The sequence below is a fragment of the Eubalaena glacialis genome, chromosome 19 (assembly GCF_028564815.1).
Source record: "Eubalaena glacialis isolate mEubGla1 chromosome 19, mEubGla1.1.hap2.+ XY, whole genome shotgun sequence".
NCBI classification, from domain to species: domain Eukaryota; kingdom Metazoa; phylum Chordata; class Mammalia; order Artiodactyla; family Balaenidae; genus Eubalaena; species Eubalaena glacialis.
The window spans coordinates 16,559,196-16,585,705 of NC_083734.1; the positions used below are offsets into that span (position 1 = coordinate 16,559,196).

General features: G+C 38.7%; 1 protein-coding gene and 1 pseudogene across 1 annotated transcript in view; one reads left to right on the plus strand and one right to left on the minus strand.

Annotated features, from left to right (window-relative positions):
- Nucleotides 1-1,400: 1,400 nt before the first annotated feature.
- LOC133079806 (small ribosomal subunit protein eS1-like) lies at nt 1,401-2,158 on the minus strand (annotated as a pseudogene).
- A 5,348-nt stretch (nt 2,159-7,506) lies between these two features.
- NUFIP2 (nuclear FMR1 interacting protein 2) overlaps nt 7,507-26,510 on the plus strand; it is a 29,028-nt gene continuing 10,024 nt past the window's right edge. Inside the window, exons 1-3 of the mRNA XM_061175339.1 lie at nt 7,507-7,852; nt 12,779-14,503; nt 26,284-26,316. Coding sequence (XP_061031322.1) covers nt 7,573-7,852; nt 12,779-14,503; nt 26,284-26,316 — 2,038 coding nt within the window. The 5' untranslated portion in view covers nt 7,507-7,572. The remainder of the gene's footprint in view (nt 7,853-12,778; nt 14,504-26,283; nt 26,317-26,510) is intronic.

Here is a 26,510-nt window from a genome sequence, read left to right on the forward strand (position 1 = left end):
CTCCCCTTGTGTGTAGGTGTGTATTCACTTTTAACAAATAGAATGTAGCAGAAACGATGGATTTCACTTCTGAGATCAGGTTACAAAAAGATGTGGCTTCATCTTGAGAGCTCCCTCTTGTTCTATTGCTCACTCTGAGGAAAGACAATTGCTATGTTGTGGGCTGCCCTATAGAGAGGCCCCTGGCTAATGACCAATGAGGAACTGAGGTCTTCACTCCAACATCTCACCAGCAACTGAGTCCCACCATCAACCACATGAGTGATCTTGGAAGCAGATGCTCGCCAGAGGCACCCAGGTATGCAGCACCTGGATTCCTAACCCTCAGAGGCTGTGAGATAGTAAATGTTTGTTGTTTTAAGCAGTAAGGTTTGGGGTAAATTGTTACACAGCAATAATAACTAACACAACAGCAATCATATAACTTTTGAAATACTAATTTAAAAACACTAAAAGACAATAAGGGGCTTCCCTGGTGGCGCAGTGCTTGAGTCTGCCTGCTAATGCAGGGGACACGGGTTCGAGCCCTGGTCTGGGAAGATCCCACATGCCTCGGAGCAACTAGGCCCGTGAGCCACAATTACTGAGCCTGCGCGTCTGGAGCCTGTGCTCTGCAACAAGAGAGGCCGCGATAGTGAGAGGCCCGCGCACCGCGATGAAGAGTGGCCCCCCGCTCGCCGCAACTAGAGAAAGCCCTCGCACAGAAACGAAGACCCAACACAGTCAAAAATAAATAAATTAATTAATTAATTTTAAAAAAAAATTCTCATTAAAAAAAAAAAGACAATAAGGAGGGAAATAAAATTGAATAAAAACTACAACAGTAGTTTCCATGGTTACACTATTTATTTTAATAGCTTCTTAGGCATTCTAATCACACTGACTAGATTCCCTAGTAGTGGTTAATTTCATCCAGTTTATGTTGAGTCTTACCAGTTTTATTCCCAGGGAGTGACATTTTATCTAACATCTAGATGCATCTAACTATGGACTCCAACACACTGAGTATTATACACACTGACAACTAAATATTTATTGATTCATTCATACATAAATTCATTTTGTCTACTGGAGACTCAGAAAGGAATCCAAAATGGCATACTGATTCTGTTGGTCATTTTTTTTTTTTTTTTGGATTAATGTTCACAGGAGAGTTAGATGTTGAATTCATTCATTTTTTTAAAATAGTTTTTTTAAACAAAAGGAATAAATGTTAAATGTACAACAACGAAAAAATAGAGAAGCAAAAAAGAAGAAAGTGAAAGTCAACTTTGAACCTGCTACTCAGAGAGGACTGCTACTGAATGCACTATTGATTTTAGTTGACAGCAGTTGCCTATTCTATTTTTTTTAAACATCACAAATAAGACTTTTTATTGTCACCATTAAATGTCTGAATTTTAAACAGATTCTTGGACTGGTGACTCATATCCATAAGCTCATTCAACTTTAGCATTCAACTCATCCCCAGCAGCTTTTCCAAAACTACTACCTTCACCATGAAGCTCCATTAGTTTACCCAATTCAAATTTTTGCTTCTTAGGATTTTTACTCTTCTAACAAAGACATCAGAGAGAGGATAAAAAGATTGGCAAAGCCTTTTCTATGTCTTTCCCAGTGCTGTCTGGAATCAATTTATTGACCACTTTTTTCAAGTTATTTGTCTGCACCTCTCGGGTCATGATTCCTATCATCTTCTTCTGGATTTCTGACTATTGTGTTTTTTAGTAAAATCAACACAGAATTAGATGAAGCAAATAACCATTGGTAGTCTTGACATCAGCATGAGATTGGATCATGGCCTGCCATTTTTTGACCATTCTGCAGCACAGTTTATCACAGGTGCGATCCATGCCATGGAAGTTGGTCAGGCAGTTTTTGCCCTGAACATCCTCAGTAATTCGCTTGGATTTTCTAAATGCAACTTCATTATTCTGCAGATCAGCAAGGCTCACTTTAAAAACACGGCCCTTGAGGCCATCAGATGCAATTTTGATTCCTTGAGTTTTCCTGACTAGTGTTTTTCCAATGTTTCATATACTGAACATAGCTGGTACTTTCACATCATACCAATCTTTCATAGAGAATGGATTAACCGCTTTCTTCTTGGCAACCTTTTTGCCACTTTTCGTAAGCACTTGTTCTTGCCCACTGCCATGGTGCTGCTCAGAGGGCCAAAAGGGCTATTTGCTTCTTTTTTTAAAAATTGGGAAAATATTCAATTCTTGGTTAACTTGCTAATTGAATTTTCTGAAACTCAGTTTCCTTAATGAAATATCATATCTGAAATTTTAACTTTATATATTAATATTTAATAATTTAGTATCACTAATATTTAATATCTAGTACCACTTACTAATGTTATAAACACTATACCCAACAACTTTATTTACATTATCTAATTTGACTTTCACTATACCTTGTGAGTTAGGCACTAATATTACTTCTATTTTTCAGATAAGTAAACTAAGGCTTAGAGAGGTTAAATAATTTGCTCACACAGGGTCACAAAGCTAAGCAGTTTCAGAATAGAGATTCCATCCCAGTTCTGTCTGACTACAAAATTTATACTCATACCACTCTGCTGTAGTTTCTCCCTCAAACTTGTTCCCATAATACTTTTCATAAAAGAAAAATGTCATTTAAAAAACTTTCATATTTAGAAAAGACGTCATATTCGTTATTAAAAGACTAACCTAATTTACCCATACCTCCGTTCAATTCCTTTGAAAGTTTTTTGAAGATAGTGTCTCAAGACAAAAATATTAAGATCTAAAGGAAATATACATGAATAAAATTCTTTCCCTGCCAAAATAAAACAGTGGATGTTACCAGTGATTTGCCTCGTTTGAAACTGGAACTATCATCAGAGAGCCAATTTCCATTTATATAAAACTACATAATTCTGTTTCTGATTATAATTTCTGTAAAGTTATAGTCAACTGTTACAGTTGAAAAGCTAGATTTTTATCAGCTACACTTTTGCTGCTGTAGAGTCTATTATAATGAAATAAAGGAGTAATATGGAAAGAAAGAGCAGTGATAGTGATTAAGGAATGTCAGAGTAGGAAGAAATTTGGAGGCTTCTTTGCCCATTCTCCATATTTCAGAGAGGAGAAAACTGAGGTCCAGAGAATTAAATATCTCTGTATCTCTTAAGCTGTCATAGTAGACAAAGTGTAAGAGTACAGGTATGTGAAAAGTGACTTTCATCTGATAATTAAGACAGTGTTGCAAATGTATCCACCCAAGTTCTAAAACTCTATCAATAAGAGAAACAGATTTTTAAAAAACCCCAAATAACAAAAAGCATAAGACCTGGTACATAAAAAGTACCTAATAAATATTTGCGAATGAACACATGAATAAAAAGATTTTATTGCTTTCATTTTCAAGTTCCCTCACAATCCCTGAATTCATATTTAATATGCAATCATAATGTATACATATAGTTTATTATTTTGCTTTTTGCCCTTGAGTTATAGCATAACATTTTTCCATGTTATAAAATGACCAGAACCTTTTAAAGTACCTATTGAAGTTACAACACTTCTGAGTCAGATTCCCAAATAACTGTTAAAAATGACTATTAACAGGGGTGAATCCAGGTTTTGCAGGGAGGCCCTCATTAAGGAAAAAATACAAAAATATGTTACTTTAAAAAAATTTTTACAAAACAATGAAAAAATATCTATCTCTTTCAAGAGACCATTTCTAGGGCCTCCAGGGCTTGGAGGGGCCTGTGCATTGAGTGGCCCTGAATCTTCATTAGCTTCATAGTACGTATGCCTCTGTTGGTAACCAGATACCACCTTCATGGTGGTTATGATACAGCTTGAATGTTTTTTCGAGGTTTACTAAAATTTTCGAAATGTACATCATACTTTGACAGTGTTAGAAATTCTTTCTATCCAGCTGACCTGGAATCTACTTCAGGCCCCACCATAAACTTGGTGGCTTTTAAATTATAAGCAAGTCTCTTAACTTCTTCAGGTCTCAAATTCCTCATCTGTAGAATGGGCTTAATATCTGTCTCAAAGAATTGCAAATGAAAACAAAGATAAAATAGTTAGTACAGGGCTTCCCTGGTGGTGCAGTGGTTAAGAATCTGCCTGCCAATGCAGGGGACATGGGTTCGAGCCCTTGTCTGGGAAGATCCCACATGCCTCGGAGCAACTAAGCCCGTGAGCCACAACTACTGAGCCTGCGCGTCTGGAGCCTGTGCTCCGCAACGGGAGAGGCCGTGACAGTGAGAGGCCCGCGCACCGCGATGAAGAGTGGCCCCCGCTCACCGCAACTGGAGAAAGCCCTCGCACAGAAACGAAGACCCAACACAGCCAAAAATAAATATAAATAAATCAATAAATTTATTAAAAAAAAAATAGTTGGTACAGTTCCTGACACATCATAAATGCTCCATAAAGATTAGGTATTATGATTACAGTGATAGTTAAAACATTAGCCTACCTTATATGGGAACCTCCTGTCTCTCCATTACATACAACTTCGTACATTGACTGTAGGTAAAATATGGTGTAAAATGAGTTTTAAGGATTGTGCAGATTCAATTTTTTATTATTTTAATTTTTAAAAATAATGTTATTATGAAAAGTAGTAACTACATAACAGAACATTTGGAAAATAGAGAAAAGAAAAAAAATAGCACCCATAATTTCTCCACACTTATGCTATATTTTCTTGTTGTGTTTTTTTCCTTAATGCAGGCTTCATTTAAAATATAAAAACGCTTGAAATAAGTAGACCCAATTATTCTCTTTTTTTAAAATTTAATTATTTATTTGGCTGCGCTGGGTCTTAGTTGCGGCACGTGGGATCTTTAGTTGTGGCACGCAAACTCTTAGTTGTGGCATGTGGAATCTAGTTCCCTGACCAGGGATCGACCCCAGGGCCCCTGCATTGAGAGCACAGAGTCTTAGCCACTGGACCACCAGGGAAGTCCCCCAATTATTCTCTTTTCAAGGGGGGTTGGTATTATGGCATTATTATTTTCAAATACATGGCAAATCTCAAAATATGTTTTACATAAAACTATTTGAGAAAAATCAGGAGGAAGAAAAGGTACACATTCTACTGTTGTCTTTCCATAGCTATTCCCACAAGCCGCGCGGTGCGGCCAAAATAAATATATAAGTAAATAAAGATTCATGTTTTTATAAGGTTATGATCTTACTGTACATAGAATTTGATAGTCTGCATTTTTTTCCTACATTATATCACAAGTCTTTCTCCATACTACTACATACTACTACAGCGACATTCATAGTAACTAGAGCATCTGAGAGCAAGGCTTAGTTTCCTAAACTTCATATGACTGTGTGTGAAGTAACTAAGGCAGGCCAAGGTGTGAAAAGTCAGAAACTCAGGGTGAGTGCTTTTGGTTTGCCTGCAACTATAATGTGGAAAATGTAGAAAGAGAAGTTATGACTCAGGGATTCTTGATTTTCAACCAAACGTCCAAGTCAGCAAAAGAATATAAAGCCCTATCAACATAATCCTAAATTCCATAAACACTTTTATTTCTTTAATAGATGGGAAAGTGGTGCAATACTATTCAACAGCAAGGACTTATTTGTCACAACATGTTATTATTAGGGTTTTAGCTCTCAAAATGGGGTAAATTTACTCCCCCACCACCCAAAGGGGTCTTTCTTTAAAATTCCGCAAGGCAACGCAAATCCTCACTATAAAGAACAAGTCAAGTCTGGACATGGTTGTCTGAATTCAGTGACATTTGCTCTTGGAAAAAGACTTTTATCTTTTAATTACGCTTTTGTGCTGATATTCATTGATTTCAAAGTACAAACTTTTTCTTTTAAGCTTCTTGTTCCTTTAACATTGTCCTGCTGTAGGAATTCAAGCCACATTTAAAAATTGTAAAATATACACTGAGGAAGTAATCCACATGTCCATTGCTGAATGAATGGAAAAACAAAATGTGGCATATGCATACAATGGAATATTATTCAGCCTTAAAAAGGAAGGAAATTCTGATATTGATACATACCACAGCATGGATGAACCTTGAAGACATTACGCTAAGTGAAATAAGCCAGACACAAAAGGACAAATATTGTATGATTCCACTTATATGAGGTATCATAGAGATAGAAAATAAAATAACGGTTACCAGGGCATGGGGGGAGGAAGGAACAGGGAGCTATTGTTTAATGGGTGCAGAGTTTCAGTTTCTGATGATGAAAAGTTCTGGAGATGGACAGTGGTGATGGTTGCATAACAGTGTGAGTGTGCTTACTGACACTGGACTGCATACTTAAAAAGGAGTAAAATAGTAAATCTTATGTATTTTATGGTAAATTTTCAAAAATCCAGTGTATAACATACATTGAGAAAAATGTATTACACATACATACATATTCAGTTTAAGAAATAATTACACAGCAAATATATGTGTAATCACCAACTAGGTCAAGAAATAAAATATTATCAGAGTGCACCCCTGTGCTCCCATCACAACCGTTTTCTTCCTTCCTGAGTAACCACTGTCCTGACTAAACATTTAAAAATCAGGCAGTGATGTGATAGTGCAGGATAAGTTAAATCAATGTTACAAAATGCAACAGTATTTCTTTAAATTCCAATATTTTCCATATATGCAAAAAAATTTTTTAAACTTAACTTTTAAAGTGCTCTTTCACCCTCTTTCTCTCTTGAAACTCGTCACATTCTAAAACCCTTCTTAGTTCCACAGTTGACCTCACCTGCAGAGTTAAAACAAAACAAAACAAAAAAACCTACTTCAGTGTAGATTTTAGATTTTCATTCCTCCCACTCTCCCTTGCCTCCAACTACAAAGAAACAATGATTTAAACCCTTTGTGCCCTTTTAGAAAATTACACAGATACCCCATTGTGGAATCCTATAATCCCTTCGTGGAAAGGAAGAGATTAGCATATGAATACAAAGCAAAATGAATCCAGAATACAAAATGATCTACTGGATTGCGAAGCTCTTGTATTTTTAAAAATGTATTTATTTCCTCTTTTTGTATTGCCCCTTTAGTGGTCTCAGGGTTAAGGGAATTGAGCTTCCCCTCTGGTTACCCGGAAAAGGATTTAGAAAAAAAAAAAAAAAAAAGCCAATAGATTCTAGGAGATGCAAAACCAACAGATGGCTCCCAGAGCCAGTGGAATCGCCAGTGGAATCTGCTGCCCTCAACATGAGCTAGCTTGCGGGCGAAAAGTGTAGAAAGTGCTGTTCGCAGACTGCGCGGTGAAGGAGAGAAAGCGACAGAAGAGAGAGCCATAGTGCTGACGTTGAAGGCCCGGCCCTGTGAGGTTGCATAGGGTAAGTGGCGTTGGCCAGCAGGCAGTGGCTAAGGGGAAGGAAAGAGGATTTGGGCTAGGGGCGGGGCCAGAGGCGCAGCGTGGCTCCTGATTGCTGGGGTGCGGCTGCCAATCTCGCAGAATCGCTCGGTTAACCAGTGCGCTTGCGAGACGCGCTCAGATATACTGAGTGAGCCCTGAGAAGCAGTCTCAGATCCTGACGGTGCAGCAGCCCGCAGCCTCAGCCAGAGAGTCTCAGCCGCTTTCAATGGAGGAGAAGCCCAGCCAGCCACAGTCTCAGCACCATCACAACCACCACCATCCGCACCATCACCCCCAGCAGCAACAGCAGCAGCAGCCGCACCACCACCACCATTATTATTTCTACAACCACAGCCACAACCACCATCACCACCACCATCACCAGCAGCCTCACCAATACCTGCAGCATGGAGCCGAGGGCAGCCCCAAGGCCCAGCCAAAGCCGTTGAAACATGAGCAGAAACACGCCCTCCAGCAGCACCAGGAAACGCCGAAGAAGAAAACAGGTACGGGAGGGAGGACGAGTGGGGGAAGGGGGATGGAGGTGGGGGGTAGGGGAGATGGGGGTGGGGCTGGATCGGGGAAGCGCGGACGGGGTCAGGGTGTGTGTGCGTGTGTGTCCCTGTCCTGCGGGTATGGGGAAGCCCCCTTTCATTCTCCGAAAGCTCGGGCTGGGTCCCGGGGTTTGCAGCGCCCTCTTCTCCTCAGCATGGGAGAGGCCCAACCAGGCCAGTGTGACCTTCCCGGCCCGGACTGGAGGGAGACCCGGAGGGTCGGCCTTGGAAGTCTAGCCTTATATTCCTTTCTCGTTTACCTTCTTGCGGCCCCGGAGGGACCCTAATTTGGGGACCCTGAGTTGGGGGTGAACCTCGCCCCCCCAGGAAAGTCCTTCGGGTGTAACTCAGGAAGGCCTAGCGAATTCCGACTCGGGTGGCGTCGCGAGACCCTTTTGCATACGGCGATGAGAGGGTAGGGGGGCAGAGTTGAGGAAGTGTCCTCCCTCACCCGCCACCCCAAGCCCACCTGTGGCCTTGGGGTTCCCCGTCTTGGGGGGGCGGTTGGGACCCCTTGTCTCTCGGGTCATTTCCACCCCTAGACGCCCCTTCCGGGCACCGCACCTCGCAGTCTGTCCCCGCGGCTCCTCCCGAGGCCGGCGCCCCGGGCCCGCTCCCCCCAGAGCCGGCGCGGCTGGAATGTTCTCTCCTCCTCGCGGGGCCGCTTCCTGTCCGCCATGTTGGAAGCCGATTCCTGTCACCGACTCCGGCCCACTGAAGAGCGGAGGGGGAAGAGTGTCGAGGGGCGCACGGCGCTGCCGAGCCGGGTGGCTGGGGATCCCCCCCGGCGTCACCTCGTTTCCCGCACTGCGGGGGCGCCGCCGCCCCCGGCCCGCGGCCGCCCCTCCCCCCGTCGCCGGCCGGGTTGTGTAACCCGGTGGCGGCCGCGCGGCCCCGGGCGGGTCCCTGGGGTGAGGGGCGGGGGCGGTTGGGGTGGGGGAGGGAAGCGGCCACGAGGGGAGCGGCCTGCGCCGGGCCCCGCGTGCTGGCGGCCCCGTTTCCCGCTCCCGGGTGCGGCGGGAGGCGCGGGCGGTCGGGGTGGGGAGCCGGCCTCGAAGCGGAGCCGAGGGAGAAGGAGGCCGCGGGCGGCGGCCGCGAGCGCTCCTGGGGCAGGAGGGCTTGTGGGGGGGGCGGGAGGGATACATTTTGGGTAGAGGCGGTGCCTGAAGACCGGGTGGGGTACCCAGCGGGAACCAGGCTCCCCGGTCACGAGTTTCTCTGCCACAGGAACCTCGTCTCCTGCCAGGTTCGCTCACGACTCCGCCTCTCAGGCTTTCACTTGGGCCCTTTCCTTCTAGCAGCTCATTTTTACAAAAAAAAAAAGCTTGTTCTATCTCTCTCCAACCACCCCAACATTTATTTTCTGGGCTTGGGCAGTGGTTTTGAGGAGAGAGATTAGAAAAATGTTTGATTGAATGGTGGAGAGGGCGACGTTTTTTTGACCCCTTTTTCTTGCCCTTAAGGGTGAACCGAGGTGGCTCATCCATGAGGTTGGTGCACTACCATCTTGCCTAGGAGGAGACTTTTTTTCCATGTTAAAAAGGAAAGGTCCGATTTTAAAACCGATATGGATCCCCAAACTCTTCTTTTTAACAAATGTTAAATTGAGAGCAAAAATCATTTTAGAAAACATTTGAAAAGAAATGAAGTTAAAAGTTTATAACCACGCAGATTAAAAAAAATAATGGTTCTTTATAAATTGAAACGGTAGGAGAATGAATGTTAAATCCTGCGTGTCAAATTTGATATAAGCAGTTACTGAGAGCTGGAGAAAAACTGCTTTTCAATTGCAGATTTAATAGTACTTGAAGACTGAAATTGGAATGTCAGATGTTCCATTTTGGGGGGTGGTAGGGACTGATGGTGTGCAGTAGAAATGAACATTAAATTTGTTGAGTGTTTAATCCTAAAGATTTGGAACAGTTTAAAAACTGTTAGAAACTATGTAACACTAGATCTTTTTAACGTTAGGATTTTTTCAACTTCAGGTGAAAAAATCTTACTATGGTTACTTGGACTATAAGGCAGTATTACAGTTCAGAGTGGAAAATTCAGTTTTGTCTGTCAGATATTAATGTACTCCTGCAGGACTCCTCTCTACTTATGGGGGCAGCCCCTGAACCATTCAAGGTGGCATCCTTCAAATTATAATAGTTTGTCTTATCCTGAAAGGGAATATATAGGGGAAACTGGGTTTAGCAGTTCTGAGAGAATGTAAACAGTTTGGGGTGAGCAGCTTTTCTTGTGTGGCCCGGTCATGCCACTGTTGCTTCAGCATTCATAGTGCTAATTTATTAAGAAAACTTGTGAGGATTTTTGCAATGTGTCTGTAATGTGTCGAGGTGGGCTTTTATGGCCCATTACCCATAAACCTGTAAAGAGTAACAGTTTTTCTTTATCCAGAAGAGGGCGCAAGAGAGGGACAAATGCAAATTCATTTGGTAATTTCAGATACTAATCCAAAAGCTAGATTTATCAGGACTCCAGTTCTGCTGAGTCCTTTTGAAGTAGGGTTAGATGCTTTAGCATGGCAACCCTAAATAATAAAAGCACTTGGAGACTTTTGATTTCTCTCAGTAATTCTATAGTGTTTACATTTTGTTTCAATACCTAAATTTTTAAAAGAAAATGTCTCTCTGGCAGACTTTTTGCAACCAACGAAGTTGCCATGGGAAAATTTTTATATGGTTAAATGAGAAATATTTTTTGTCGTTAAAACTTGCGGGGCGGAAGTATAGTGGCTTCTGGGTGGTTTTTAAATTGGTGATTTCTGATGTCAGAGCCACTAAATAGGACAAATTATTCTAGTTAATTTTAAAGTCTTGGCTTTGGTCCAACTTAGTTTGGACTTTGGATTATTTATTTATTTTTGTGTTTAAGACTGCTTATGTTTGAGATCTGAAAGGTTATGACTAATTGGCCCAAGGGTACAAGCCTTTGTTTTAGCCTGTTAGTATGTTAAATGGTATATATAGTTCTCATTGGTCTAGAGTTGTGCACCGGTAAACTTGTACCTGTTAAAAATGTTGAGAGTCTCTGTCGAAATTTCTGCTTTTCTGGAGAAAAATAAGAACCTTTTAGAAAACATCCTAAGCAGTGATCTCTGCTGTTTCATAGAATTTTTCCACCAAAAGTTTGATTTGATTGGCTATCATAGCTTTTTTAGCCAACCAAAAAATAAAATGTACCTCTACAGAAGTTAAGAACTTTTACAAAATATATTCTCTCATGGAAGACGTTCTGTGCCACTGTATCTCAAGAATGATTATGCCTTAAGTATGTTTTCTTAAGTTATTTCCTGAAAGTTAATATAATTTGCTCATTTCTCTGATGTGGAGTGACTTAAAATTATAGTAAACCGTGTTGTGAATCTTCTCAGTGTGTGCTGTTCCACATCAAGTTCTTTTAAAACAGTGGTTCTCAGGCCTTAGAAAAAATTTTAGTGTCCCTTATACTCTTGAAGTATACAAAGAGCTTTTGATGTGGATTATGTCTATTGATATTTACCATATTGGAAATTAAAACAAAATTCAAAACAAGAATATACAAGCTCATGTGCCTTTTAGCCTTGACAGGCTAAAGGCCCAAGAGAACGAATGAGAGTGACAAATTATTTATTATTTATTCCTGTTGGAATACTAAATACTATTGGATTTCCCCCCACCCCCTGAAAAGCTGCCTTAAATGAGTGTGAGTGTGTGTGTGTACCCATCCTTCTCTTTTATCATGTATCTGTTTCTAATGACTTGACCTCAAGATGCTTTAGGGAACATTTCACAGTAAGGTAGATAACTAGTAACGCTATTTTACTAGTAAGGAAGTGAGAAAAGTTGTTGACCGGCTGAATCACCTATAGTAATAAACTGATTATGGTGACTGAAGTTCTTAAATTAAACTTGAATACCATAACACTTTTTAAATTAGATACCTTTCATTGTAGTTTTGTTAGTGTCTTCTTACTGAATCGTTTGGTTAGGCAGTATGACATAGTGATAGGAAACCATGTTCCAGACAGACTGGAGTTCAGCTTTCCAGTTCTTCCACTTTGTGACTTGGGCAAGTCACTTAATTTCTCTGAGAGTCTGTTTACCCAAATATAAAATGAAGAAAATATATCTTATAAGAGTTAGTACATAGGTGTTTGGGTTTCATACAATAGCAGTATGATTTAATGTCTGGGAAGTGTCAATGAATTTAAGACCACTTTTGAAAAAGTTCACAAGTGTTAGATTTTTGTTTGACAGAATGCAATAGGAACTGCTTATGGTGACCACCAGCCATTTATGGTTTCATGGAAGTGGAATCTTTAATTTTGTTGTAATACTTAGATTTACTGTATCAGTATAACTTGATTTCGCCCAGAAGGTAGCTCTGTTCTTAATTGTAAAAAAATTTTATTTACTCATTTGTTTATATTTAAATTATTTATTTATTTAGGCTGCGCTGGGTCTTCATTGCAGCGCTCAGGGTTTAGTTATGGTATGTGGGATCTTAGGTCCCCCACCAGGGATTGAACCTGGACCCCTTGCATTGGGAGCATGGAGTCTTAACCCCTGGACCACCAGGGAAGTCCCTATAAAGGAAATTTTATAACAGCCTTGTGAGAATGATGGGAAGGTTGATCCTGTTAGGTGAGAGATATTATGCTTAAGAAGTCATCTTCTTTCTGACCTTGGACTCTGGTTTGATACCAGGTCAGTTCTGTCTCTTGCTTAGTAAACTTCCTAATCTGTGAAATGGGACTAACAAGTGTTTTCTCATAGAGTTATGAAATAATAACATAAAGCTGAAGTCATAGTATAGTGTCTAGTATGTTGTAAATGAATAGTTGTTAAGTGTTACGTACATATTGTAATTTTTTAACCTTTTTTTCCCTAGGCTATGGTGAACTAAATGGTAATGCTGGAGAAAGAGAAATATCTTTAAAGAACCTGGGTTCTGATGAAGCCACCAACCCTATTTCCAGGGTCCTCAATGGCAACCAACAAGTTGTAGACACTAATCTGAAGCAGACTGTAAAGTCCATCACCTTTGGGAAAGCAGGAATTAAAACCAGGAATTTCATTCAGAAAAACAGTATGGACAAAAAGAATGGGAAGTCTTATGAAAATAAATCTGGAGAGAACCAATCTGTAGACAAGACTGATACTGTAGCAATTCCAAATGGTGTTGTAACAAATAATTCTGGCTATATTGCTAATGGTTATATGGGCAAAGGAGCAGATAATGATGGTAGTGGATCTGAGAGCGGATATACCACTCCTAAAAAAAGGAAAGCTAGGCGCAATAGTGCCAAGGGTTGTGAAAACCTTAATTTAGTGCAGGACAAAATAATGCAACAAGAGACCAATGTCCCAACCTTAAAACAGGGACTTGAAACTTTCAAGCCTGACTACAGTGAACAAAAGGGAAATCGAGTAGATGGTTCAAAGCCCATCTGGAAGTATGAAACTGGGCCTGGAGGAACAAGTCGAGGAAAACCTGCTGTGGGTGATATGCTGAGGAAAAGCTCTGATATTAAGCCTGGTGTGAGCAGCAAAAAGTTTGATGATCGGCCCAAAGGAAAGCATACTTCTGCTGTTGCCTCCAAAGAGGACTCGTGGACCCTATTTAAACCACCCCCAGTTTTTCCAGTGGACAATAGCAGTGCTAAAATAGTTCCTAAAATAAGTTATGCAAGCAAAGTTAAGGAAAACCTCAACAAAACTGTACAGAACTCTTCCGTGTCACCATCTTCATCTTCATCCTCTTCGTCATCTACTGGGGAAACTCAGACCCAATCTTCAAGTCGATTATCCCAGGTCCCTATGTCAGCGCTGAAATCTGTTACTTCGGCCAGCTTCTCTAATGGGCCAGTTTTAGCAGGGACTGATGCAAGTGTGTATTCTCCTGGGGGTCAGCCACTGCTAACTACTGCTGCTAATACTCTAACACCCATCTCTTCTGGGACTGATTCAGTTCTCCAAGACATGAGTCTGACTTCAGCAGCTGTTGAACAAATTAAGTCCAGCCTTTTTATCTACCCTTCAAATATGCAAACTGTGCTGTTGAGCACAGCACAAGTGGATCTACCCTCTCAGACAGATCAGCAAAACCTGGGGGATATCTTCCAGAATCAGTGGGGTTTATCATTTATCAATGAGCCCAGTGCTGGCCCTGAGACTGTTATTGGGAAATCATCAGATCATAAAGTGATGGAGGTGACATTTCAAGGGGAATATCCTGCCACTTTGGTTTCACAGGGTGCTGAAATAATCCCCTCAGGAAGTGAGCATCCTGTGTTTCCCAAGGCTTATGAGCTGGAAAAACGGACTAGTCCTCAAGTTCTGGGTAGCATTCTAAAATCTGGGACTACTAGTGAGAGTGGAGCCTTATCCTTGGAACCCAGTCATATAGGTGACCTGCAAAAAGCAGACACCAGTAGTCAAGGTGCTTTAGTGTTTCTCTCAAAGGACTATGAGATAGAAAATCAAAATCCTCTGGCGTCTCCTACGAACACTTTGTTAGGCTCCGCCAAAGAACAGAGATACCAGAGAGGCCTAGAAAGGAATGATAGCTGGGGTTCTTTTGACCTGAGGGCTGCTATTGTATATCACACTAAAGGTAACTTATTTGTTTCCTATATGAAGGTTCTTACTGGTCATTTTAATATACATTTATTGGCTGTTGTATTAAGAGTGAAATTTGGAAGCTACTATGAGATTCTTTAAGAATTCCAGAGCTTAGTTGAGAATAACAATGTTGATAAGCAGTTGATATCAAACTCGTAATTCAGGGTCTTTGAAAACAGTATGGTTAAAGTTTAGAAGGAATGTTCACTTTTCCAACTTAAAAGCGTTTCTTTTTATATAGACAAGGATAGTTGACCTCCTGCCTTTTGTTCAAGGAATATTAAATTTTTTCTTTGAACAGGTGTTGCCTCTCCTTTGCTTTTTATGTCATATGCTTCTTTATTAGTGAGCTCACTTGTTTGTTCTAATTTGCTTAAAATGAGTAGGAGCAGTGTTTTGGAGGAGGAGTCCAAAAAAGTGGAGTGTCAACTAATTTTTTCTCTTATAAGAAGGAATAATAGGTGCTAAAAGGTAACTAGAAAATAATCAAACTACAATGGCAGGTACAATCATCATTGTAGGGACCAGGCTCTTGGGAGTCTGCACCTGTCACAGCCCCAAAGCCCATGTTAAAAAAGAACCAGATATCTTTCAAGCTCCATGTTAATAACTTTCTTAGGATATGGCTTATTTGTGTCTTAAGGAAAAATTTGCTATTTGGCATAACTAATTTAAATCCTTAAAACAATGTTTTTTTGGTTTGTTTGTTTCTGCAGTATTTTTGTAGCCCTTTTTTTAAATTTATTTTTTATTGAAGTATAGTTGAATTACAGTGTTGTGTTAATTACTGCTGTACAGCAAAGTGACTCAGTTATACATATATACATTCTTTTTCATATTATTTTCCATTGTGGCTTATCACAGGATATTGAGTATAGTTCCCTGTGCTATACAGTAGGACCTTGTTGTTTATCTATTCTATATATACCAGTTTGCATATGCTAATCCCAAACTCCCACTTAAAACAATGTTTTTTGTTTCATGAATGATGTTTACAAATGATGTTACAAGTACCTCTGTGCTTTGGAGAACAGCGGTTTTCAGTTTTCCTTCTCTACCTCCCCCACCTCCCCTAACAGAAATCCATACCCCATGCATGCATGCACACACCTAATATATACTGCACAGTCCCATTTTTAACAGTAGCTCATTTAGGCAATGATTTGCAACTGCAGGGAAGAGATAGCATATCAGATAATAGGGATAAGGTAATTACCATATTCTCCCTGGAAGAATCACTGCCTCATAGATGAATAGCAAAGCTATTTATGTGACTTCTAAGCAAATTACCTAGTCTCCATACTTTTCTTTAGCTGCAGATTGTAAGACATTTAGTAAAATAAACAGATATCCTTTTAAATTTTTCTTCCTTTAAAAAATAGGAGTAAATAGTAGAATTGCCTTCTGGGAGTTTAGGAGTAGAAATCCTGGCAGATAAAATTACCTGTTTTCACTTTTCTCCAGCACTGCTCTTCGGAAGTAAATATGCGTTAACCAAGAGCTGGATGTTTTTAGGAAAGTTAGGGTAAAAAAGAAATACTTAGTTTCTTAAGACATTGGTTAATTATAAGTTAAATTCTGGTAGGGGAGTTGGGTGTTTTTGATATTTTCTGTGCCATCTGCCCTCCAGAGACCACTGTACTTGGAAAATCTTTACCAAAGTATTTTATACTGGTGGTGGTTGTGTGAGCCTGAGAAGATATCTGGTTATGTTATGTTCTCCCACAACCTGGAAAAATTCTGGGACAAGTTGTTCCATTGGGAGCTTGGCTGTTGGTATTATGTATGATGTTTATTATGGAGAAATGCAGGCCTTTTTAAATGGGAGTATTAACTCCTGTTTATTCTTAGGTATTCTGTGTATGCACTTGTCCTATAGATGGGCTAACTAAATATGAAATCCATGGTATTTAGATAAGCTAAATACCCCTACATGGATGCAGTTGTACTTACTTTTGCTGATGTAACTGAAAGATTTGCTTTAGTAAAGTGCATCAGTTTGAGTTTTGTAATTGGACATTATTGAGATGAAATTGGTATTGATTTTTTTTTTTCTCCCTAGAACAAACAGGTAATATTCAGTTCAATTAGGTCCCAAAGTGGCAGGTTCTTTGAATTCCTACCAAATCCATTAGGTCACTAATTTTTCTTTATTTGAATTTGTTTTGGTCACAACCTTTTGAAGATATGAAGATCTTTTTCTTAAACGAAGACTTGCCCTTTTTTCAAGTTTTCTAAAATTCTAAAAGAGGCAATTATCAGTGGGGCTTATTGGACTATCCTTTAAAAGAGCACTTGTATTATTTTCTTGATCCTTTAATATGATCTTTAAATGTTCAAAAGTAACCTATTACTAAGTAAGTTGAATGAAGTTAGACTTAGAATTGGAAGTTCTGTGCATACTTCCTAACTTCAAAAATAAGCCCTTCAGCAACTTTATTTGGAAATGGTAGGAGGGTGCGTTATGTCAGTTCAGCAGGAATGGCACGTTTTTTAGATTAAATATTAATTACCTGTGGTCTTAAACATTAGTTACTGCAGATTTTAAAAATCTGAATGTTTAGTTGAGGGGTGTGAAATGAAGATACAGTGAGGCATAAAAAAGGAATTGATGGGAATTCTTGTTCTTGGGATTTTTCTTATAGCTTTTGATATAAATATGCTACTAACTTTTCTTAAGAAATAAGACTGTTAATCTTTGTGGTTTTGGGGGGAATATTGTACCATGACATAGCAGTACCAGTATTTAAGTTAAGAGGTAGGTCCTCTTTTCCTATTTATCTCAAGTGACACTTGAATTAAAACTTTAAAGTGATAATTTTTTAATTGATTATGAAAAATTTAAGTATATATAAGTATATAAATATATTTATGTATATTTTAAAATGGAGCCAAATAATACAGTGAACCCCAATGTGCCCATCATCCAGCTTGAACATTTAGAAAACATTGTCATTCTTATTTCATCTACCCACCTTCACACTCTTAGGAGTTTTTAAAAGCAAATTCCAGGTATCAGCATTTTACTCGTTGATACTTTGAGTACGTTAGAGTGATTGCTTTTAATGCACATACCCAAGACATATAACCATTGCCACCTTCAAAGTAATTACTCAGAATGCTTAGTTAGTGGCACTCTTTGATTTGTTGTCAAAGGCTTAGAATACTGGATCCTAACTTTCTGAGGTGATATCTTTAGTTTTGAAATGGTCTAAAGTCATTTGAAGCCAAGAAGTAACATTGATTGGTGTGAGTTGTGTGGTTAATGTGTTAATTTAAACCAGTTAATTTATCTTGCCTGGCTAATACTGCACTAAAGGATATTAAGCATTCAAAATGCTGACGTTTTGGAGTATTCATTAAATAATTTGATTTGATAAAATTTACCCAGCACATAGAGATGCAGGGGAGATAAATAGTGTAAGATTTAATTTTTGATGATTGGGGTGAGTCAAAATGAAAGCTGTCTAGTATAAAATATTCCTGAGGCAGCTCTAGGCTATTGCATGAAATTTAAAAAATTTGTTTCTGTATTACCTCCACAGGTGGCAGGTTATTGGCATAAGTGGTTTGATCCACTTGAGTTGGGTCCTGGATTGAAAAAAAATTTTAACTCACTGGGTGGTTCTAATTGCCGACTAGGATTGGGACTCTAGGTCTATAGAGAACTTTCCTCAGCTTAATTCTTTTTTTTTCTTTTCTGTCACAGTTTTCTGTACTACTAAGGAGTTGTGCAATAATTCGTTTGTTTTCCTCTTAATGTTGTACCTACCATAGACCTAGTTGTGGAAGACTTGCTTTCACAGGGTGAGTCTTCTCCTTTAAAGAACTTCAGTAGAGGAGAAAACAATACACAAGTTTTAAGGCAAGGATTTTAAATGTCATAAGAAGGATAAAAATAAGAGATTTTAGTTGGGGGAGAGAGAGTTTCTTAATGGAGTAAAGGTAGGAAGAGTAAATGCAGGGTATGTTTTCCTGGAGGCAGTGGCATTTAAACTGGATTTTGATGGATGGGGGTAAGATTTTTGACTTAATGGAAATACAGAGAACAGAAAGATAAAGAACAGAAAAGTTGGAAAACAAGTAAAGTAGGAAGATATCCACTTTGGATGTGGTGAGGGGATATAAAAGAGAAGGAAGGTAAATTGCTACCAGATCATGGAGGTTTTTAATTTCCATCTGGAGGCAGGGGGAGCCACTGAATATCAGGGAGATAGGCTGGTAGAATGGAAGTAACTTAAACTGACAAAAGACAGGGGTTTTAATGCTATTCCTAATTCCTGTGTACTTGGGCAAATCATTTATCATTTTTAAGCCTGGGTTTTCTAATTTTATAAAATAAGTGTATCAGCCTTTGTTTTGTGTTAACCAGATTGTACTCAACTGCTATAAAAACTGGGTTGGTATTAAACAATTGACTTGTAGATCTGTGTTCAGGTAGATTAATGTGGCACCAATTTGTAGGGTAGATTAGAAGCCATTTTTCTGGTGACTAGAAGTAAAAGATCAGTCAGACTCTTGGAATAGTCCCGGCAGAGAAATAACAAAGATTTCCCCTTTGTATTTGCAGTCATGTGAATGTATTATTTATCCAAAAATGAACAAACATTTATTTTTTTAAAAGTTTTTAGATTGGGTAAGGGCAAGAGGGAACTGATAAATATTTCTACATCTGCAGGATATGGGAAACAGGATTTTTTTTTAATTTTATGTATTTTTTTATACAGCAGGTTCTTATTATTTTATACATATTAGTGTATATGTGTCAATCCCAATCTCCCAAGGGAAACAGGATATTGAGGAGGCAAGTTATGGTTAATTAAATTGATCCATAAAACTGATGGGAACTATACATACAGTTTATACATTTGTTCACAAAAAGATCTGAATATTAAATTTTCTCCTGTTAACACAGTGCTTAATAAGCCTGTTCACTGTATTGCATTTGCTCCATAATTGTGCCATCAAAGCTATCTTTCTAATAATCTTACTAACAGGTACCTGCAGATTTGAGTTTGGTTTCAGTCCTAGCTGAATATCCTATATTTGGGAAGAGTCCTTTTTTCCCCTCTCTGTAATATGGGACATATAGGAATATATGTGACAAGTAATTCTTAATAATTGCGTAAGATCCTTTTTTCCCAGTGACTTTCCATTTTTACAGCCATACTGGGTACTTGATTTCTCATTAATTCTGCTTTATGAGTACAGTAATTACTTTGCTACTAATCTGGAAGGTAACTTGTAAGGAATTTAATAGAAGCTAAAATTTAACCCCTAGATTTCATTAGCTGAAGTCCTGAGGGAGAGGGAAGTAATCACCCATGCTATAAAAGCAGAAATTGTTTATTACTGTCATAGTAGTAGCAGTTTCATTCTAAGCAACTTGAATTTGATATTTTACCTTTAAAAGTAATCCAGAATAGAATAAGTGCTCCAAGTTTCTATTGTGTGTATTTAGAGGTTGTCCAGACAATTCTGTTGTCTGTTGGTGTCGCTCCAATTTGGGAATGTAGGATTGAGATTGATACACTGAAGAGTTCATTAAACATCTACTGAAAAGGTGGTGACTTAACTACCTTAATCAACTGTACTTGAAAATGTACAGTATTTCTTTATGGGTATAGTCAAAATGAAAAGAAAAAGAAAAGGGTGGGGAGAAATTTCTGACAGGCAAACAAATAATAGGAACGTAGGTACAGTGACTGGTTGAGAAGGAGGAAGTCAGGATAGCAAAACACAGTGTTGGGATAGCCAGAAATCATCAAAAGACAGGTAAATCTGAACTAGAGAAAAAGCAGAATTTAAATTTATGCCACCACCCTTGCAGAATTTTACAGAATTTGATCTAAAATGTCTTAATAAGGGGTTGGAAGGCATGATTACTGATAAATTGATCTGGGGGTTCTCATTTGTGGAAATCAGCTTGCTTTGCCTTATATATGATTTATTTTCTTTTTAGGGGGAGCCATTACGTGCTTCTTAAAATGTTTAAATGTTTTTAAATGATTTTTTTTAAATGTTCTATTAAACTGGGACAGTAGTATCTTTCAATTTTAAAGGCAAACAGTTAAGCTTTTAGTTAGCTTTAACCCTCTTCAGTCTTTTTCTTTGAAGGATTTTAGAATTAGAAGATTAATCTATTTGGTTGAACCATATGAAATTGCTGTTTTTGTAGGTCAAAACAGCTTGAATAATAGCAGTTTCAAATGGGTCTACCTAAAACTACTTTTCTATATTATTACTTCCTTGACTGATTTATGAGTAGTATTCTGTTCAAATCAGTAGTTATTTATTTATTATGTCAAGCACTGTGTGTGGTGATAAGCAGATGAAAAGAGAGGGTTCATGTCATTTAAGGAACTCAGTCTGATGGGGAAACATATGGAAAGAAATTTATTACTAGTGTGATGACTCTATAGAAAAATGCATTTAGAATATAGAGTACCGCTAAGGTGGGTGGGTGGGGTCAGGGGATGAGGGTAGTCAGGATTCAAAAAAGAAGTGAACGTTGGCTTGTTTATTGTAGAAGGAGAGTCAGAATATTTTAGGTGGAAGTGAAATAGTGTTTGAAGATTGCCAGTTATTCAGTTTGTTTCAAGGAAGGTGAATGATGCAAGTTAAATCTTTAACTTAGTCATTGAATTTATTTATTAATGTATCAGCCACTGTGTCAAATGCTAGAAATAAATTTATTTTTCATTTTATTTTTTATTTTTGGCTGCGTTGGGTCTTTGTTGCTGCGCGCGGGCTTTCTCTAGTTGCAGAGAGCAGGGGCTTCTCATTGTCGCGGTGCGCGGGCTTCTCATTGCGGTGGCTTCTCGCTGCAGAGCACGGGCTCTAGGCGCGCGGGCTTCAGTAGTTGTGGCTCGCGGGCTCTACAACACAGGGTTAGTAGTTGTGGCACATGGGCTTAGTTGCTCCGTGGCATGTGGGATCTTCCCGGACCAGGGCTTGAACCTGCGTCCCCTGCATTGGCAGGCAGATTCTTAACCACTGCGTCACCAAGGAAGCCCTAGAAATAAATTTTATATGAGACATACGCAGAACCAATCTCCATGTCGGCAAGTGGGAATCCATTGAAATGTTTTGAGCAGTGTGGTCACTTTCAGATTTATATTTTTAAAGGAAGAGAATTATAATAACCATGGTGTAGAAAATAGAAAGTGAGGCTCAGTTAACTGCATAAGAGAGCAGTTAAAAGACAACTTCAGAAATATGCATAGGATACCACTGCTTGAACCAGGGCAGTGGCACTGGGCTAGAGAAAAGGGGCTAGGTAACTAGAAAGTTACAAATGTCTTAATTTTGGGTAAGAGTTGCAGTAGTTTAACACTCCCTCCCTGCATTCTCTAGTTTCCATTTCCTTAACTCTACCCACTCTTCCTACTTCCTGTATGTTTGATATAACCTTCCTGGTATCATTCTCTTTTTCTCAAATGTTGGTGCTCCTTCAGTCCCCTTTTCATGCTTTTGAACTCCTGGGTAATCTCATCTAATTCTATTGCTGTGAATTAAGCTTAAGACTTCTTCAGCTGCTTTTATGCTGAGTTCAGACCACGTATATTCAGTTCAACATCACTCCAATTCTGTGTTTGTAAAACTGAATTCATTTTTTTCCCAAAACCTACTCTTTCTTTCTTGCCTTATCTCTCAGTGAATTAACATACAGTACAACCCTTATTGTTAGGTTTATATGGATCCTTTCTAACATCTCCATTCTTTTCTATCTCTAATACAACTGTCCTAAATTCTTTACTTCTGCAGTAACATTTACTGGGCTCTTTTTCTGTATTGTCATTTCATCCATTCTCTTCAGCTGCCTTGAGGAATCATTCCTAATATTTAGTTAATAACCTCATATTTCTTCAGTAGCTTCCCTTCACCGATGTAATTAAATAATAAACTTTTCTTTGTGAATGCTTTGTGCTCTTTCCCCAAAATAGCAAAAAGGCATTTTTCTTTGTCTAAATCTTTCCTTCTTGGTGACTTTCAGCTTTGTTCCGTGAATAGTGTTGTTCTTTGTCTAAATCTTTTCCTCTTAGTGACTTACTAAATTACCTGTGACTGCTAAAGCCTGGGTCAGGAAACTTGTTTTATAAAGGACCAGATAGTAAATATTTTAGGCTTTGTGAGCCAGAGTCTCTGTTATTTGGTTCAGCCTTGTACGCAAAAGCAGTGGGCGTGGCTCTGTTCCAGTAAAACTTTATTTGCAAAAACAAGTGGTATGTAGAACCCAGTTGACTGACTGCTTTAAATTAGTACACCTTGTTTAATACCATCAAGCTTTGTTTGTGCTGATGCTTCCTCTACCTAGAAAAGCTACCTACCTACTCTACTAAGCTCACAGAGGCAGAGCATTTCTCTCTGTCTTTGCATCTATATCCCTATCCCCTAAGCAGTGCTTTTTAATCCACTTGGAATTAAGAACTTTTAGGTAATTGGACATTTACTACAGGAAGCCTTGAGATAGGGAACTACATAGAAGGTAGTCTGCTTTAGAAAATTGAATGTTACATTTTCTTCATTTGAGTGGCATTACTAAATATTTGAAGTTTTAAAATTTTGATACAGTAAAATTTCAAATTTGGGTGGTGGTGGTCTAAATGATAGAATCGTGACAAAATTGCCTACCAAGTTTGACCCTGTGGCCGTTTCTCAATAACTGTTTGCATAATTGGATGATGTGATTCCTGTTTTAAAAGAACTGGGAAGTTAGACGTGTGTGTGTGTGAGTGCATGCGTGTAGAAGAGGGCAGTGTTAAAAGTAAAAAGATTAATGTTATGCTATGTTATGATTCTGTATAGTTGAAGGTGCCTTCTGTAGGCTTCTTTATACTTGTTCAGCTTCTCTTGTGATAAAGTTAAACAGAAACTCATTTCATATTTAACGTCTGAATCCAAACGTTTGTAACCTAAAAGAGGGCAAAATGTCATTCACTTCTTTCCCATGTATTCTCTGTCACTAGCTTCTTGTTAGTCTTTTTAGAGAGGTTGAAGCATGGCATATAATCCTGCAAACAATATTTGATTTATTTCCCCTTCTTTTTCATCTTAACTTGGAGTTTCATGGAAACATTAAATTCTAATCAAGGAAATCAAGTTGCTACTAGTTATAGAAGTAATTGATATTAAATAGCAGGAAGGGGAATTGCATTCATTTCTCAGTACAACACTGCAGATAATGCTGATTTCCTGGCTGGAAGCTAGGCTGCCCCATGACTAATTTTTTAGCTAGGTCAGCATCCCTTTTCCCTCCTCAGAAGTCATAGTCAAATTCACTACTCCAGAGCCCGTATTTGAGGGTAATAAAATTTTCTTGCCAGAAATAATTTAAAATCATTAGAGTAGAATGTAAAGCTAAATGTCCTAGTTGAAGCTAAGGAAATGTCTTCAATCCACTAAAGAAATGGGATGTTTGCAAATAGTTATTTTTGTCTTTATTCTAAATGTGTATGTTTACTCTGCTTTAAAAGTACAATAGTGTGCTGCTACTGTGACTCTTGAATGTAGTGCCCTCCCCCCGCCAAAAAAAGGGTGGGGCAGGTTGAGGTTTTCGGCCGGGAAGAAAAAGGAAAATGTTATAGCATAGGCGGGCTATAACAATGAAAAGTTCTATTGTTCTTTTCTTTTCTCAACATAAAACTAAATATAGATTTATCTTTGCATTAAGCAAACTTTAAATAATGAGCATCAAGTAATCTGTGTATACAGAACTCAGGAATTTATCTGTTGCAAAATGTGAGATTTCTGTACTTTAAAAGGGGGAAAGGTGGTCGGATTAATTTTTTCTGTAGTGAGGTCAACCAAGGAAAGGCTTATCTTTGGAATTCTTCAAGTAAGCCATTCTGAGATCCAGAAGTTTGTAGATAACAGCTCTAATGACTATTGCAGCTACTCCTAATTGTTTGAAACTAATGGGATTAGAAATTATATTGAAGTGATAGATACATGAGTGCCATGACTGGAATTCCTTTCCTGATATATCTTCTTTTTTTTCCCAGATTAGACTGGTTGCAATTCTCTCTCCTTAGACCTCCTAGGAGATGGGAATTTTCCTGCCAATCTTTAGATGGGCGTCTGCTCAGCAATTTAAAGGCCATAGCATCCATCTAAGCTCCTGGACCAAGTGGCAACCAGTGCATTATTCCCAGTCTTTGTTTAATCAGGGAATTGCTGTGATACCTTGAATGGGATTTTATCTGGATAATTCTTTAATCATTTTGAATAATTAACCCATTACTCCAAACATCCAATTCTGACAAATTTTCAAAAAATCTTAGCAGGTTTTTTAGAAGTGAGTTTGATGGGGTGGGGGCAGGGAGAATGTGATTCTACCATTCCCTGACCCCATCCATTCACATAAAACAAAAAGTAATAATTTTAGATCTAGACACTTAACTTTCTTTTAGCCCTGGGGAGCTATTATGTTGTACCTTAACTGTAACCCATGTTCAGATATATCTGATCTTAATGAGCTCCAGTTTTATTTTTCCTTAACTATAATTGGTTGCTGATAAATTATAGAATACAATTACAGACAGTCCAGTTATACAGAATAAAAATCGCCTTTTTGTCCTTTCAAAATGGTGGTTATAGGGCCGTGGAAGAGCACTTATTCTCGATGTTAGTTATAGGTCATTCCTATTACTAAGTAGTTTTTGTTTACATTAATCTCCTTTCAAGGAACAGTTCTTAGGTTCTTGTGGTGTAATACTCGTCTGCTGTCTTATTGCTCAAGACTTCAAATATCCCTTCTGTGAAGCTTTTTCTTATGCTTGCAGGTAGAGATTTTCTTGCCCTCTCTCTGTATGTCACTACAGTTTGTTCATGTACATACTTCCCTTATTCTAAGATACTAAAATAGGCACATTGTAAATAATCACATTTGAATGGAATTGGAACAGATAAGGGTTGTGTGTTATTAATAAATAGGTATGGATTGACATTTTGACCTTATGGGTTAAGAAGGGTAGGTTGGGTTGGTAGGAGGGAACTACTTACCTATAACACAGAGTTAAGTAAAATTTTAATAAGGCATTTTAAGTGTCAAGCTTAATTAAATTTGATGAATGCTTCATTCAAAAGACGTCGACACCTTGTTGAAGGATGATGGGTTGCCAAAAAATACTTTGTTTTCTTTTTTTTTTTAAATTAATTTATTTATTTATTTATTTTTGGCTGTGTTGGGTCTTCGTTTCTGTGAGAGGGCTTTCTCCAGTTGCGGCAAGCGGGGGCCACTCTTCATCGCGGTGCGTGGGCCTCTTCACTATCGCGGCCTCTTTTGTTGCGGAGCACAGGCTCCAGACGCGCAGGCTCAGTAGTTGTGGCTCACGGGCCTAGTTGCTCCGCGGCATGTGGGATCTTCCCAGACCAGGGCTCGAACCCGTGTCCCCTGCATTGGCAGGCAGATTCTCAACCACTGCACCACCAGGGAAGCCCTGGTGTTTTTAATAACAATGAGCTATTACAAAAAAAATCATTTTATCTATAGCATGCATGTGCATATCTTTACTATTTGTGCAGACAGAATTGTTCTCTTGGCAGTTTGATTTCAGGTAATAATTGATTTTCTGTAATCAACATTTGAGGCCATCTCAATGACACTCTGAAGAATTAAAGGAAAATATGAGTATTTTGTCTGGGTTTCATAGAACCCAGCCCAGCAATAATCCGTCTAGGTTTTTTAGGTTTAAAGTGAAAAGCATAGCTTTAAACTTTGCTCTACAAAACTTGGTGTATAAAAGTAATCCTTTTTTTTCTTCTTTGCAGAAATGGAATCTGTTTGGAATTTGCAGAAGCAAGGTAAGAATGGTTAGGTTACCTAAAATGTCCTTATGGCCAGTCTTTATCTGTATTTGTGTGATAGACAAAGGGTAGCCTAAGAACTGAAATTCATAGTTCAGAAAAATATTAGCTGTTTTAAAAATCTTATTTGGGCTGTATATTCTCTGAAAAGAAGGTTAGAAATCTACAGAATAGCAGATTAGCTTCCTTCA